The sequence below is a fragment of the Stegodyphus dumicola genome, chromosome 1 (genome assembly GCF_044657685.1).
Source record: "Stegodyphus dumicola isolate Sdum_Otavi_A_Nest chromosome 1, ASM4465768v1".
NCBI lineage: Eukaryota > Metazoa > Arthropoda > Arachnida > Araneae > Eresidae > Stegodyphus > Stegodyphus dumicola.
Window position 1 is genome coordinate 81,420,204 of NC_140768.1, and position 17,401 is coordinate 81,437,604.

A 17,401-nucleotide genomic window follows, 5' to 3' on the forward strand; every position below is an offset into this window, starting at 1 on the left:
GGTCTTGGCATAATTGTTGTTTTGCAGTGGATCCCTGGCCTTTGTAATTTACATGCTAATTATCAAGTAGATTTTCTTGCAAAAAAATCATGCCATTACACTGTCAAAAAGTGAGAAATCTCTTCCCTCACCTCTAAAACTATTGACATGACATTTTGTGCTGTCGATGTAGGATGAACTCCTGTGCAAAGTTGAAGCCATATATGGAAAAAATTCTCTTTTAGATTTACTTGATAAACCAAGGTATGAGGCAGTAATTACTTTTCAAACTTTTTGATATTGTTTCTACTACTTGTATTTATTCTTTTTCCCCCATCTGCTTCTTTTATTCTATTTCTGCTACTTTTTTTTATTCTTGTTAATGTGCCTTGTTATTGCAAATTTTAAAAAAGAAAAAAAATGTATTTCCTTCCATCTGTTTCAGTGGTGCTGTGATTATCGTATCAATCCCACACAATGAAAGATACCATGTTCAACTCTGGTTGAGGCTACATTGAAATTTCAGTGTCATGATAATAATAGGAATGATATGGGAAAAGAAAATTCTATTAAATTTCAAAGAATAGTCATTCGATCACAAATAAAAATTAAAGACAGTTTAATGTTATGCTTCTTATTGTAAATGTGTAAATGGTTTTTTCTGTTAGTTCTGTTTTTCAGATTCATCATTTCTGTATTTTGTGTAAATTCATTTTTCATTCCTAATGTTATCTTGTTTGTGAAACTTCCCCACTTTTTTTAAATTCTGTTTGATATTCATTATAATTACAGTATTCTATTTTTGTACTAGATTTCTTTTAAACATTTTTACATAAGCTTTTCTGAAATCTGAGAATATATCCATCTTAATGGGATATTACTTTTCCTGTGTGCAAGATCAAAGATGCAGCTGCTTTGAAGACTGACTTTGATATATGTATGTCATAAAACTAAGTTGTATTCGAAATCCTTACACTATCGTAATGCAAGCAAATTATGTGCAGTTTTTTCATATATCAAAAGAAGGTTCATGTAGTCCTTTAAAATCATTAATTTCGGCCAAAATTGGGAAGAAGTCCTTAATTTTGCTCATCTGAGACTTTTGTTTCTTTTTTTAATGACTGCAATTCTACATGTAAATTAACATTTTGGATCAGTATGTAATTCAGATCAAGTTACACATAACAGAACCTTAGTAAATTAGTGTTGTAAACAACAAGGAACAGTCGGATGTCTCGAAATGAAAGTTTCTGGATTCCTAATTGGTTGCTCATCTAAAATAAGTTTTGTCAACAAGAATACTATCATTCTGCAATGAAAAAAAAAAAAGCTTCTTGAATTTTGACCTAAGCTTTATGGTCATGCTTTGAAGCATGGTCTATGACAAAACTTTTGACATTCTTGTAGGTTACACAGTGACATATACGTGACCTTTCAAATCAAATTGTGAACCACATAAAGATCAGGCTTCTACCCTCTATTATCAGTGTATTCAAAAATTTTTTAAAGCTGTGGGCAAAATGTGTGAATAAGGCATTTGAAAAGCCAGGATGATATTTTGACTATGTTTCTTAAACTAAATCTGTTGAGAGACAAATGTTTATGAAAAGAGTTTGAACTGTCCATGCACTAGGAACACTAAGAAAAATGCATATCTGCTAACTTTTGTGAATTTATGAAAACGGTTCTAGTTTTATGACATTACCTATGGAATTAATTTTCTAGAGGTTTCCAAAATTGCCAGTTTGATAATTCATTGCCAAATAGGTATTTGATTCACATAACATTTGGCAAACATTCAGGATATTATTTAAATTTGTTCTTTTAATCTAGCAGAAAGAACCTTTTACTTTTAGTAATAGCAATTCTTTTGTTATGCATCACTAAATTTGGTGACTTATATCAATCACTAAACTGGAGATTTATTTTGGAAATTTTTAAATAAATTTGTCTTTAAATTTTTTTATTTAGAGGTGCATGTATATTTTTTACTTGTATAATAACAAAGATATCATTAAATAACAATATTAAAATTGTATCAGTATTATTAAACATTCACAATAATCAAAATCGTAAAAAAAAAAAATCGTAAAAAGCTTATGCAAAAGAATGTTTAATATTCACAATAATATTAAACATTCTTTTGCATAAGCTTTTCTGATGAAAATTGTATTTAAAAATATCAAAATAATGGATTTTTATTCTGCACTGTTACTTTAAAGTGCCTTCGCCTTTCATTTTGGTAGTTATTCTGAAAAATAATAAAAGATATTCATTATGAAGCACAGCTTTTAAATAATTTTTAACAAAATTTATTTAAATTATTGAAGGTAATTGTATATTATTAAATTATTAATTATTTTAAAGTTAATTTCATTTGTACTATTATGTGTACACAATTCATTTGTGCAATTTCATGTGCATCATATTCATAACTGGATAAGAATTTAAAGTGTATTAATTATTAAGGAATTTAAATTCAAAACGGATTTATTAAAATCTCAATTATTTTAATTCTCAGATTTTTGGAATTCTGAATAGCCCCCCTTTTTTTTAATAGAAAAGAAAAAGTGAGGGGTTATCATTTGCTACTATTTGCAAAGAATCAATCAAACAGAATTCATCTTAGGTGTAACTCTGAAAAGAAAGAAATGTCTGGTTGCATTATTTTTGGATGACTTGTACTTTTTAAATGATTAATATCAACTTGAATTTGCTAAATTAACTTGATTTCAATATGAAGGCTTGCATACTAAAAATCTCATTTATTTATTATCTTTGAGTGCAAATTTGAAAATTTCGCTTTGTCTGATTGTTGTTATATTTAGTTTTTAGCATATGATACCCAGATGTTGATGGGAGGAAAGAAACATGAGCTGAGTCCAGAAGAGCATATCTTTGCTGCAATGCAGATTTACCTTGATATTGTTTACATTTTCATGTTCCTTCTAATGATTATGGGATCTGGAAGGAATAATTAGTCATTTACGTTATGGTAATAGTAGTGAATAGAAGGTGTGCATGTTAATTATTTTTATAACATTTGTCTTTTGTTTTAAGTTTATATGTTTTTAATTTTTTATATTGTGTGTGCTTGTTTATATATATGTAAGATATAACAAAGTATGAAAGCTGTTTCAAAAAAAATAATAATAATTGGCGACCTCAAAATTAACATTCTAAATTTGGTGATCTGCCCCTAAATTCATCCCTTCTCACAGGTTCCAGATTTTTCTATCTTATGTAATGTTTTGATGCAGGTACCTCTTGTCCAATCAAATTAATTGTAAACCAAAACTCTGAATTGAAACTTCCCCACTCCCAACCTTCTTTCTCTGAAAGTACTATAACTTTTCCCCTTTTTCACATAAGCTTTCCTACTGGCAAGATGCTTTTAATCCATGCTGCTGCCGCTTACATGCTTAAGGTGACATCGTACTTCAAAATGCAACTTCTGTATTCAAATATAATTAGGAAACATCTTATCTGCAAAAGTATGGTTTGATTTGTACGTAAAAAAAAAATAAAGATTGTGATTTTTCAAGATATGTTGTGCTAAATTGTTCCATCATGCTTTCCATTCTGCCACACAACGGTCTTCTTGGACATCTACGCATTTTAAAGTCATTACAAGCATTTCTACGCAGGATCAAATCATTCATGTCACGTTGTCCAACCACAGTTTCATTACATATATAGTATATGTATAAATCATACTAATTGCCAAATGGTTAAGTTCCGATGGAATGTTTAAATGTTTTCATTTTTGGGAAAAAAAGTCACCCCCCTTTTTTATGTAAACAGCATCTAGGGCATCTATTTTCCTAATAACTTTTAGATTGTATAACCATTAGCAATAATAGTAAACTAACCATCAACAATGAGTTGAATTGGCAATTACCTTGAGAGTTATGTTCTTTGTTTTGTAGTGAGGCACATGTTATTTATTTTTTGAAGCAATGTTTTTCTGTGAAAGCCATGTAACAGAGTATAAATAAATTTAGGATCTAAACCTATTCCTTATTTATATTGTTCTTGAAACATTAGAAATAAATATTAATTTTTTGGTTGCTTCTGAATTGGCTTTTAGTTTTCCACCACAAATGCTGAGTTTCTGAGCTCCATTTCTGTTCTTGGAGTATATCAGATAATCATAGAACCATAACATGGATTAAATACTGAAGCTTCTATTAGTTTTATTTTTTCATTAAAAGTCAGTGTTTTCTCTGTTCTAAAAATCATTGAGAATATTTTCATGAAAACCATGCACTGATAACATGATCAGTGCATTTATTTTTAGCATCTTAGTGTTTTTTTTAATAAATTATCTTCATTACTATAAAAAACACATATATTTTAAAATAGGTTTTTTAAAGCTGAAATTTTTGGCATTTCAACTAAATCAAGTTAAAATTTTTTTTAAATGTTATCTTCATCAAAATAATGTACTATCTTTTCATTCACGTGCAAGTAAAAACTGTAATGCTTTATGCTTAAGAAAAGATATTTTTTTGATAAATAAAAGGTCATACTTGTTACTCTGCCCAATCTAAAGTGCAAAGGTCACATAGAGATCTCTTAATAATTAAACTCTAAATTAAAAGCTCAAAACTGATGCTCTCTGCAATCTTATATAATTTTCCCCCATCATATGGGAAATTTCTAATACTTTGCCTTTCTCAAAATTACTGGAAGTCATATTCAGTTACAGTTACATATAATGGCAGGTAGAGTTGCAATTACATATAGGGATCAATTATGTTTATGCAGGGATTAGACGAAAATATTGCCAAGTTGAGCAATTTCTCCCAAATTTGGCGAAAAGTTAATCGCCAATATCAGCAGTTTAACAAGACGGCTATTTAGCTCAATGTTAAATAGACCTTCCCCTGTAATCATATTTTTCAGGTAGAGCTTCAGTTTTTCTAGGCACTTCATATAAAATTACGCAAGAGATACTATAATTTTGTATATCATTTCACTAAAATTAACTACATATGTACAAAATTCATAACAATATAAATTATTTTGTTAAAGATCTTCTGTTGGTGTAATAAATTTTGTTTTGTATATATTGATGCCACTGATAATTTAAATTATTGTGTTGTTTTCTCCTTGCATTTCTACAGTACTTACCGTAATTTTCGGAAGAAAGGCTGCATCAGCGTAAATGCCGCATTCGAGAAAAATTTTTGGAAAAAACATTAAAATTGCACAGAAAAGCCGCAATAGATTAAATTGCACGTGACATTGTCGTGGGCCGTATAGATGCAAAATCTCAACCTAAGTTGACATATCAGTTAAGAAAAATGCATGAAATGAAACCATAACTCAAAAATAAATTAAAGGTAAGAAATGTTGAAAATATATTTACGTTCACGTATTTACTTATATTTACCCACTAAAGATGTCCATATTTGTAATACTCAGACTATATTATAAAAAATGCTGCAACAACGAAGTATTAAATTTGGATGACAAAAGGAAATTTTAAATTTTACTTACAAAAGGAATTACAGCAAACTATACATCATATGAAGCCATCATAATCTGATTCTTCACTATCTGAATCAAAAAGATTTAATAAATCGTGATCTAAGTCCAAGTCTTCCAGATTGTCACATTCATCCTCTTGGTTTAGTCTCTTTATCTAATATAATTTCAGCTTCTTTGAACCCTGCTATTATTGACGATGTTTTTACCGATTTCCACGCACTTCCTACCCAGTTTGCAACTTCTTCATAAGATGCTCCATGCATTTTACCGCTTTTGGTATACGTATGCAATCCTTCACTCACCAACACTCCCACCGCTTTCGGACTTCAGCTTTGAAGGATTTATTACCTGACAAATCTAATGGTTGTAAGATTTTTGTCAAACCAGGAATTATTGCTACGGTCGTAGACAATTTTTGACATCTGACATCTGGTTTTTCACTGACTCAAGTAAATGAGCACGCATGGAATCCATTCTCAATAACCCTTTTAGTTGGAAAAAAGATCCCTTTTAGTTGGAAAAAAGACACTGCCACAGTTTTTGTAGCCACTCATGCATGATTGTTTCACACATCCAGCTGTTCTCATTTGCACAAATAATTTTGTCATTAGGAAAATCTCCCTTCGGAATACTCTTTCGTTTAAAAATGATCATTGGCTTTAGCTTTTCACCGTTTGTGGCACAAGGTAACACACATGTAAATGACGTTCTTTCATGCCTCGTCGTAAGCACAGATACAGTTTTTGCACCAGTTTCATCAACAGTTCTGTTTGCAGGAGAGTCGAAAGCTAACGGTATTTCCTCCATATCTATCATCTGTGACTGAAGAAGTTTTTTTTTTTTTGTCAATAATATCTGCCACATATTTTAGAAAAGATGCCTTTTTATCCTGCCAGTCCATTGGTAATTGTTGCCTGACTGTTGTTCTGGTACGCACAGAAATATTTTTTCTTTTCATAAATCTGCTGCACCAGCAAGGCCCTCTTTTGAAATCATTTATGTTCATTTGTTTTGCTATAAATTTTGCTTGTGAGCGAATTTTTACAGTCGAAATTGCCATTCTCTTTCCTCGCTGCTCCTTTATCCACTTTGCAAGGTCATTCTCTAGATTCGGCCACCTTACAGTACCACTTCTTTTGGCTCATTTCTGTTGTGGCATATTTTTAAGAAGTTCTTTTTCAGTTCTCCAATGTCGAATACATCTCTCGTCCACTTCAAACTCTCAAGCGACTGCTCTATTTCCAATTTTTTTAGCACGTGAAATTACATTAAGCTTAAAACCAGCAGTATAGCTTCTGTGCCGTTTAGGTGCCATTTTCAAAAATTTTCCACTCCCTTCTTACTTAAAAACTATCCATCAAGTACTTGTACCCAAACTGATAAGATCTGTATCTGGCAGAATGCCAAGAAAAATCGATTCATGCTGAAGGGGAAATATGTCAGAGTTTGTTATTGAGAGACAGGTGGAGTCGTGTCCGCCTTTGAAAAAAATTCCAGAAAAGGCAGGGGTGGGGAGAGGATGGGTTCTGAGGTATTCATCGAATGGCAGAGGAGAGAGACTATTCAAACTGATGAGAAAGTTAATTTGAAAGGGGGAAGGATGTTATTGTTCTGAGATCCCATATAGGGTGAATAAGGCATGTAGGGAAGAATGTAAACAAAATAACGTTCGCAAAAAGCAATTGAGTGGTCTTTTGTGTTGGAACAGCACCAGTCTATATACAGTGACAAGGCCATCCAAACTATTTACAATGACCATCATAGGAAATATTTTATTTTTAGTGCACTTAAAAGCCACATGGGTAGAAACGCCGCTCCCGCTGAAAATTTAAGTTTTAAACACGTAAACGCCGCAGCGTTTCTTCCGGAAATTACGGTAATTTCTATGTAAAATCTCTTTAAGAAATGCTGAAGCACTGAGCCAGATTTTAGCATTTTAATTTGCACATTCTTAATCTTGCTGTTCAAAAAATTTTTTTCTCGGATAATAAATCAAGCAGTCATGGAAGAAATTTTTTCTTAGCCGTCTTGCTTTGGTATGTAATAATAATTCTGGCTGTCCTTCACCATGTGGCAGTTGGAAGAGATGCCATCTTGGGGAATTTCCTTGAATGGAATTGACAATTTGAATGCTACATCCATTATTTCTTTTGTAATAAATCTATTACTGGCTAGCACTTGTTGGTGAATTATGTTGTGGTAGCTTTAAAAAAAAAAAAAAAAAAAAGTGAGTTTCTCAATTTTTTGCATTACAGTTGTAAATCCATGTATGTAACCTTTCATTGCTCACACTCTATGTGTTACTATTGAAATTCATTAAAAAAGTGGTAGTTTCAAATTAGAGAAGAAATTTTCAATAATGTTGAATATCTGCACCTCTAAGTCCAGTATTTAAAAGAAATCATACCCAAGAATTCTTTAAATGTGCAATCTTTAAAAGCCATGCAAATAAAAATATCAATTGTGCTGGTTCTCTTACATTTGTCAATTCATCAGATTAATGGGAAAAACAAAAACATCTGTTAATCTCTGTATATAACTGTTCTATAATACTTTCACTCATTTTGTCAATCTGCCTCATCGCATTTTTTCGAGACAATTGTAGATTTTTAAAATTGCAGCAATAATTTTGTTTTTATAAATTGGGGAAAAATAGATCAGATACTTCCAAGAAAGTTTCTTTTATAAATTCTCCATCCAAAAAAAATGGTTTGCTTTTTTTGGGGGGGGAGGGGCTAAAAATTATTTGCTTTGAATGATGTGGTAGTCACTTCAAATGATTTCAACAGGGACTTTTTTAAAAACATTTTATTGATTTCTTAAATAAGCCTGAAGATTCCTTATTTTTCTCCCTCTCAAGTCACTATTTTGTTGATAAGCTATTTATTATATAAGGTGTTGATACTATATAAAGGTATAAAATGCCTTTCCAGATTATAATCTGTTTAATATTTGTTAAGTAAAAGAAATATCTCTGTAGATTACCCTATTTAGTAATGCCTAGGGAGGCATATTAATGAACAGCATTTACATTAATATTTGTAAAAAATGCAATCAAGTTCCCATTCTTCATGAAAAAGAGAAGTCTTCAATTTTTTTCATTTATTACTCAATTTAATGAGTTCTAAAATGCAAAGGAGTACACAAATTAGACAGTTTTAATTTAAAGCATAGAAAGAATATACTTACATTTTTGGACAGGAATGGAAATTGGAAAAATTGACACTTTTTCTAGAAATAATAATATAGTGTTATTACTATGATGAATATTATATTGTTGGGTCATCCAGAAAATTCTGCATTTTTTGTTAATGATCAATATAAATGAAGTAGTGCAAAAACATAAAATTTTATTGAATCACATGAGAACCACTTTGTTCTGTGATTTTTTGTCATCTCTTCACCAGCTGGAAAATTCCTTTTTAAAAGAGTCATTAGATTTATTTCTAAAGAAATTATTGGGGTGCTGTTTGCAATCTCCAAAGAAGTGAACTCTAGTCCATTCAGAGTATTTTAGCATGACCTTAATTTAAAACATGTACTTTCATTTAGGATAGTGTAATATGGAAAGAATGTGCTTACCTTTTTGGACAGCTGTATTGTTAAAAAAAAATTGACACTTTTTTTAGAAGTACTATTACAGTGTTATTACTATGCTGTTGGGTCATCCAGAAAGTTCTGCATTTTTTAAAATGATAAATACAAAAGAAGTAGTGCAAAAATATAAAATTTTACTGAATCACGTGAAAACCATTTGGTTCTGTATATATATATATATATATATAGCTGGCAATAATTTCTATATATATATAGAGAGAGAGAGAGAAATTATTTCCAGCTATATATATATATTTCAGTAGCTGGAAAATTTTTTTAAAAAAACGGTTCTTTAGATTTATCCGTAAAGAAATTATTGAGGTGTTGTTTGACAATCTCCAAAGAAGTGAACTCTAGACATTCAGAGTATTTTTAAGTGACCTTAAGAGATGAAAATCTGAGGAGGCATGGTCTGGTGAATGTGGAAGGTGACACAGAACAAACATGCCAATATGCAGTAAGTCTTTGTGTGATATTATAACTGCCATTTAGAAACTAAATTTTTCATGATTTATTGCCTTTTGTCAACAACTCATAGTATGCAATTCCTTTGTAGTCTCACCACAAAGCATTATGTTATTAGGATTTAGCTTTCTTCTTGATGTTATTAGAGAATGCTGTTCTGGCTTATTCCATGATACTTTTATTATAACATTAGTTTATAATATACAGTTCTCATCTCCAGTAATCCTGTTTCAAGAAGGAGCTACTTACCCCCCCTCTCTCTTTCAGCAAAGAATTGTGCCAGAAATTGAGCAAATGAACTCTGCTCTGTTACAGGATGAGCTACCCATACATTGTAGCATTTTACATTACCAGTTTTCTTCAGTTAATCGTGTACTAAACTTTTGGAATATTTAGTCTGTCTGATATTTCCTGAACTGTGTAATGTAGATTTTTTTCAATAGATTCAATGTAGGTTTCTTTTTATAGGTCCTTGTTTACAGAGGGTAATCGTTCAGAGCTGGGTGGAATTTTCGTATTTTCCAAACCACCTTTGAACTGTGTCATCAAAAACATTTCATCCAGAATAAAGTACAGATTTTATGAGCAATCTGTCTAGCATTTTCCACTTTTGAAAATAAAAGGCCATAATATGGTGGAAATTAACATTTAGGTTCCACTTCATTGAAAAACAAAATATGCTCAACAGGTGCTTACACAACATGAACAGAAAAGACCATATTTAAACATTTGCTTCATTGAAGGTCACTCAGCAGTAACAAAATAATTAGGGGGGATGCTTGCTTGATTTGAAAAACTACAAAAATACCTGGATCACCTAATAAGCAAAGAACACAGGGATGTCAGCTTATCTATTGTTATACCAAGGATTAAAAGAGTGCATAGATTTCATGTTGGACAGCAGGTGATGTAGGATGCCACACCCTCACTCATCACCATCAGTGCTGGATGGTCTGTCAGATACGGTACTAAAAGAGCCATGACCACTTCTTTTTGTGAGTCATGACTAAGTTGCATTGGCATGTTGAAATTATTTCCTGTTAGCTGTGGTTGACCCAAAATTACTTCACAGTCAACTTATGGTGCACTAATTCTTTAACTCTTACCTCTTTGTGAATATGCGTATATTACACATGTGCATATGCATTCTGGCAGTGTTGTTAATTCAAAGATAAATACAATGCATGCTATTTTCTATTAATATTCATGAAGTCACATAAATTGGTTATTTTTTATTTAATACTTATTTAATGTTTGTATTTAAAATCATAGGAAAACATACAAGTGAATATAAAAATAATTCATAAAACTTGTTTATTGTAATGTATTTTTAATAGGTGCTGTCGGGAAATCTGTTGTTGAAGCAGAAAGCTGTTGTTCATTACTTGTTCTCTTTCTATATGTACACATACGTAAAATGCTTTCGTAAATTTCTGTAATTATTTTCTGTAAGTAGTCAATTATTGTATTTGGAATTTTAATCTGTTTAAAATGCTAATTGCTAGTTAAGTTGTCATAGTTTTTGTTTCAGTATTAAGAGCATGAAAAATGCTCTGTTAATTTCATGCTCTTTTTGCCATGACATTCACTTTTTCTTCTAATAAAAATGTTTAATTCCAAAAAGGAAAATGTCTTTTTGCAAAGTTGTTTTTTTTTTTTTTTTTTTTTTTTTTTTTTTGTGTGTGTGTGTGTGTATGTATGCTTTGCATTTTGAAATATAATTTATATTATTGCAAATAGTTTTCTTTATTTAAATATTTTTATAACAAGATTATTATTCAGTTATTTAAACTTTTTATTTGTACTAATTAAATCATACTACCTTTTACGATGAACAAAAAAAAAATTGCATTACTTATAAAAATGGAAAAAAAAGGCCGCATTTATTTATAAGTTACATATTAGAACTAAAGTTTTACAGATTTTTTTATCAATCTATGAGAATTTAAAGCGTTTGTAAAAATTTGCCTGTCGGTTAAATTTTCAGAAGCAGTTATTAATTGTATGATTTGGTATTTAATAAAATGTATTTTTTAAGATTTAGCTTTTGTTTAATACTTTCCCAAATAAATTATATCTTTAATATGTATATAAATGAATTTTTTGGCTATGATTTGTATAATTCTGGTTTAGTTTGTAAAGACTGATTGTATTGTTTTATTTTGAATTTATTATGTTAATCCAGCCATGAGGAATAAAAGTTGTTTCCCACCTTTACACAGTTTTGTGTAGTTTATTTTATTTCAGTGGCCTGATAATTGTGACTTAATTCATTCATTGGGAAATGACAATACGCATCAGTCATTTAGCCGTCTCTTCACAGGAAAGTTGACCAAGGACCCCTCTATTGGGCAATTGATTTTACACGTATGAGGATGAGAAAATTCAGTCCCAGTTTTAATGAGAACCCCTTGGGTGATGGATCCGAGATTTTTATCACCCCTCTTACTTTATGACCAAACATCTCGAGAGTACTGGCTCACCAGTACAGAGTTGCCAACTCTCCCGATTTTCGACCACTCTCCCATCAACCCAATTTACAATATATTTCTCCCGACTTTTGCTTATTCTTAAAATTTCTCACGATTTTTATGGAACTTGGCTTAATACTTTGTTATATGAACAACAAAAAAAAAGTGATTTTGGACGTCTGAAAGCAGTTGAATTTTCTCTAAATTATATCTAGAACAAAACCTTGCGAATCAGATAACTTCTGCTTTGTGAGTGAGAGCATATACGTATCCAGAAACGTCATTCTCTAGTTCTCCAATAGGCATTGAGTTATTGATTGCATTAAAACAGCTCCATTCTGCCTCTCTACAGATGAAAGCAATAATACCGATTCAAAACTGTATCCAATTGTTTCTTTTTTTAATCCAGAGTCTTCAGAAATTGAGTGCAGTTTACTTTCTGTCCTGACTTTAGAAGAGCATTTGACAGGCTTTAATATAGCTCAGCTAATTATTAAAACTTTAAAAGAAAATGCAGTCCCTATGGATAATTGCTTAGCACTTGGTGCCAATAGCAGCTGGAAAAGGGGCAGCTTCTTTACCAATAAATGTGGATGAACATATTGTTGATATTTATTATTATCTTGAAAGAAGTTCTAAAAAGAAGGAAAAATTGAAACAGTTCCAACAACTTGGATAAATAAAAAAATTATTTTGTTATAAAATCAACTAGGATTGACAAAATCCACTGGGTGTCTATATAATGTAAATAAAGTTATAAAATCAACTAGGATTGACACCCAACGGAGTTTAATTGGAAAACTGAAAGGTGCTGATGGGATTTTAAAATATAGTGAACTGTGTAGAATTATGTTGGCCATCTTGACAGTTTCCCATAGTAATGCAGAGTGTGAGATGATTTTCAGTGTTGTTGCGAAACCGAGGACTAAATTTAGATCTAATATTAGTGATGACACATTAGGAAAACTTTTAGTCTACGTGGCAATTGCTATGAACAAAATTGTGAAGTTTCTTTCTTAAAGAAAGCAAAATCTGCCACTGTTTATAACATTTGTACAAAAACTGATTAAAGTGTCTTTTTTTTTTTTTTTTCCTCCTTGAACGATGCAAGTAATAAAAATGTATGTTTATTATGTGTAAGATATTTTTGTGTTGCTTGCATTTAAGAATTAGTTACTATTTAAAGTTAATTCATTATTAAAAACTTTATTTTTATCATTTAAAAAGGCTTTTTAACATTGTGAAAAATATTCTGATTTTTGAGTGTCCTAGGTTGGCATGTATGCCAGTATTTTGAAATTTGCATATGGCACCGACGCTATACATTTATAAACATTCAAACCAGAGACCAGCAATACAGCAGCCAAGAGCACAAACCTTATAATGATCAGGCCAGCTATATCATTTATGCCCGACATGGGAACTTAATAAAAAGTTTATCATGGATAAATTTTACTTAAATAAATATTGAATTACTCTCTACCATCTGACTTACTGGCTGCCAGATAAGTTTTTTGATTTTGTATTTTTACCGAAGCATGTGTCAATTGTTGCTGAGTTGTATTTGCACAAATATAATACCTTTCATGAATGCATTTAGTTTTCTTTTAAAATAGACTTTTACAAAAATATCAAAGCACGAAGGACTTTTGCGATCGTGACAAAATTTGGTATGCAAAAACATGATCAAACATGCAAATGATCAAAGTTTCAAGGCAAACGAACAGGAATTGCGATCATAGTGTGCAATTCGCAAAGTATAAAACCAGTAACATGGGTAGAAAATGTTATCATTTTTGTTGCTGCCATTATAATTTCGTAAAGAAGCAACGAAAGATGCCATTACAACGATATCGAAGACCTTGCAGACAACTAAACGACTTCGAACGTGGTCACATTGTAGGGTTACGTGAAACTGGGTGGTTATACTGAGTAATAGGCCCCCACCTGCAGCGTACCGACACTGCTGTGCAAAGATGTTGACAGGAATGGTTGCTACAAGCAGGGGCGTAGCTAGAGGGGGCATCTGTTCCCGGGCGCAGAATCAAAGGGGCTCCAAACTGATGTTACGACATTATAGAATTAAATGTTTTCCATCCATGGCAAGCAGTAGGAGGCGCGAAATCTTCAGTTGTCCCTGGGCGCTGAAAACCCTAGCTATGACTCTGGCTACAGGGAAATTGCCGCCGAAACGAAGGGCTCTGAAATGCCAAGGAGCACAAACGCGAGGCAAGATAGGTTGATTGTTTCTCAGACCCGAACCGGCCCAATGGTATCATTGTCCACTATTCAACGCACAACAGTGATGTCTATACCTCCCGTGGTACCATCCACCATCTTACGGTGCTTGTTCTGAGGCGGGGTTACACTCACAGAAGCCTTTAAGACGTTACACAACATCGGCGGAGTCGTCTGAAGTGGTGTCACAGCCAATCATGTTGGCAGCCATCAGACTAGCATCGTATAGTGTTTAGCGCTTCACTGTTGAAGCAGATGACCACCATGTTCGTGTCTCGAGAGGACGGGGTCAGCGGTCCCAACAGCCTTTGTTTTACAAAGGCATACCATCATCTTAAAGTAGATGTATTTCAAGTATACCTGCAAAAAGAAATAGAATATTTTAATCAAAATTTTCTAGTATATACGTGAATTTACCTATTAGCGCATTTTGAAATTTGGCATATTCATTAAGTGATTATAATGCCAAATGTGGTTTGCCTATTTTGTTAAAATTATTTGAAATAATGAACGATTTCTTTTGTTAGTCTGTAGGCTAATTTTTTAAAAACTCGTGCAATTTTTACAAAGCCTGGAAGTTTGGCCTAATTTGAGTCGTAGAATTGAAATATGGAAAAATTAATATGTCATTTCGGAAAGGTCGGATTTTGTGTCAAAATACCTATATTAGAACAGTGATATATATAAATCTAATATAGATTCTAAGTCACGCTTTCGAGACATAAAAAACGCAGTTTGAATTTCGTCATGGCACAGTAGAACGAGAGATACAGAACTGCACCCCCCTTTTTTAGTGCAGAGTGGTAATTTGCCCAGAAGGACTATTTCATTTTGGCATTTTGTGTTGGAATGTCGGTTCACGTTTGGAATAGACGCCACCAAATATTAAGAGCCCTGTTGTATATTTAAAGAAATTAAGTAATGAAGAAGCTGCATAAATGTATGTATTGTTACATGCGTACGGGTTCGTTACGAATTTAATGCAGAAACCCGATGAAAAGTGAATAAAAATTTATTATTATCAGAACAAATAAAACAAAAGGCTTAAATTTCTTTAGAGATATTCATACAATATCTCCCAGTAGTTATCTTTTAAACCACTAAAAACGTTCAACATAATTCTAAATAGAGAAACGTAAAGAAAACTAATCCGTGAATTCGCTACAGTAAACAGCCGCAGTTTTCTAAATAAACTGGATCTGAGATCACGTGCTCTTGTGTTTTTAATTTTCCGGCCTAGCTTTCTCTTAATAATCGTCGCGCGCTGCACTGCATGGGGAATAAAACAATTTAATTTATAATTTTACTAACATTAGCTATTTAAATACCAAATCAGTAACACTGCCTGAATGACTGCACATCCTGGGTAGTACAATCCCTGGACATGAAGCCAAACTTACAACTGTGGCATAAATGCAATAATAAGCATTACAATAACAAACAACATAAACAATAAATACAATAACTAACTTAAACGAATCAAATGCTATCAAATACTAAATACAAGTCAAATCAAAACAACAAGGGCCATGGTCTTACAGTATGTACTATGGCCATAGTAATAATCTAACCTATCGTAATGAACGACTTTAGGTTTAGAGTTCGATGACTTACGGATACGAACCACAACGTCATTCGTCCTTCGTTCACGACGTCATTCATTTAGGACTGTGTACGGACCATCCCAAGGTGACTGTAATTTCGACATGTGGAATCCGTCGAGTCGGATTCCACATGTCGAATTGATTTTCATTAGCTCTTGGGGCGTATCGGGTCGTCATCTTCTCCGTCGCCAAGTTGACTCGCTCTCGTGCAGAACGGTGCATCACTTCATACCGGGCCTGGATATTTTGTACGTGTTCTTCAGGCGATGAAGGTGACCAAACAAGACATCACATGGAAGACGAGTATCACGACCGATGAGCATCTGGCATGGAGAATAGCCGGTAGTCTGTGTTTCTCTTCCACCCTAGTATGATTTCGGCAGCTTTCTGAGCAGGGTCTTTCAGACAAGATGTTGACGTTTCCAGGTGAGAATGCCTTCTGAGGATGGATAGTTATGTCCTCTAATTCTGAAAGCAGTCTGTTGTTTTTGAAGTCTAAGGAAAAATTGTATTTGCTTAAAAAGTCCAATCTGAGTATTCATGGATCTGTAATATCCGCAAAATATGCAGTGTGGTGGTAGGCGGCACTTCCAAACAGGATGTTCACGTTTAACTTCCTAGCTATGTTGATCCCAGTGTGATTGTAGTATAGGAGAAAGGCCTTTTCGTCGAATCAGATTCTATAAACATTCCTTGTCACCTTCGTTGAATCGATGTCCTGTAGCTCTCGTGTCATATCGGGTTTTCATCTTCTCCAGTCTTCTCCATCACAAAGTTGACTTGAAGAAAAGTGCTTCACGAATCTCATGTAGTGGGTGCAAATCCCCAGGAAACTTCTCAGCCGATGGACATTTCCAGTGGAGCTCCAATCTTTAAATACCAGCACTTCTTCTAAATCCGTATACATTCTTTGGCGTAGATGACATGTCCGAGGTAAGTCACTTCCTGTCTGAACAATTTACATGCGTCAGGATTTAACTTTAGACTGGTTTTTCTTCAATTTCTGAAGCATCCTAATATTTTCTAAATGATTTTCAAAATTTTCCAGACGATAATGATGTCATCCAAGTATATCAAGCTCGCTAGGAAAGACCTATCGGTACGGTCTCCATGATGCGTTCGAATATTGGCGGCGCATAGCATAATCCAAACAGCATAACCTTGATCTACCAAAGTTCTTCTCTTGTAGTAAATGTAGTCTCTTCTCCATCATCAGGGGCCCACCAGCGGCCGAGCGGTAAAGTCTCTGAACACTGGTAGTTCGGTCCGAGGTTCGAATCCCGCGAACGGGCTGGCTGCATGGGCGTTTTCGTGGTTTTCCCCATGTGTAACGTGTATACGAGCCAGTTGCCCTTAGAAAGTCCTCCACGAAGGCATCCCTCCTCTTAGGCAGATAGACCGCGAGGCTTTGCCATAATCTCACTCACACACACACACACACTCCATCATCAGGGTACATCTATACTTTCCAATATCGGCTCTTTAAATAAAAAGTCAAAAACTGCTTAATTCCAGAGTGTCCAGAATGTTATCAAATCTAGGAAGGAATTA

At 33.0% G+C, this 17,401-nt stretch overlaps 1 protein-coding gene across 3 annotated transcripts in view; it reads left to right on the forward strand.

Moving 5' to 3' along the window:
• LOC118182774 (protein lifeguard 2-like) overlaps window positions 1-11,754 on the forward strand; it is a 110,350-nt gene extending 98,596 nt beyond the window's left edge. For 2 of the 3 annotated variants that reach the window (XM_085816949.1, XM_085816955.1), the window contains exons 12-13: window positions 2,808-2,994; window positions 10,875-11,754. In XM_085816949.1, the coding sequence (XP_085673075.1) occupies window positions 2,808-2,960 (153 nt within the window). In that variant the 3' untranslated portion in view covers window positions 2,961-2,994; window positions 10,875-11,754. The other variant, XM_085816951.1, reaches the window with a different exon arrangement.
• The last annotated feature ends 5,647 nt before the right edge of the window (window positions 11,755-17,401 follow it).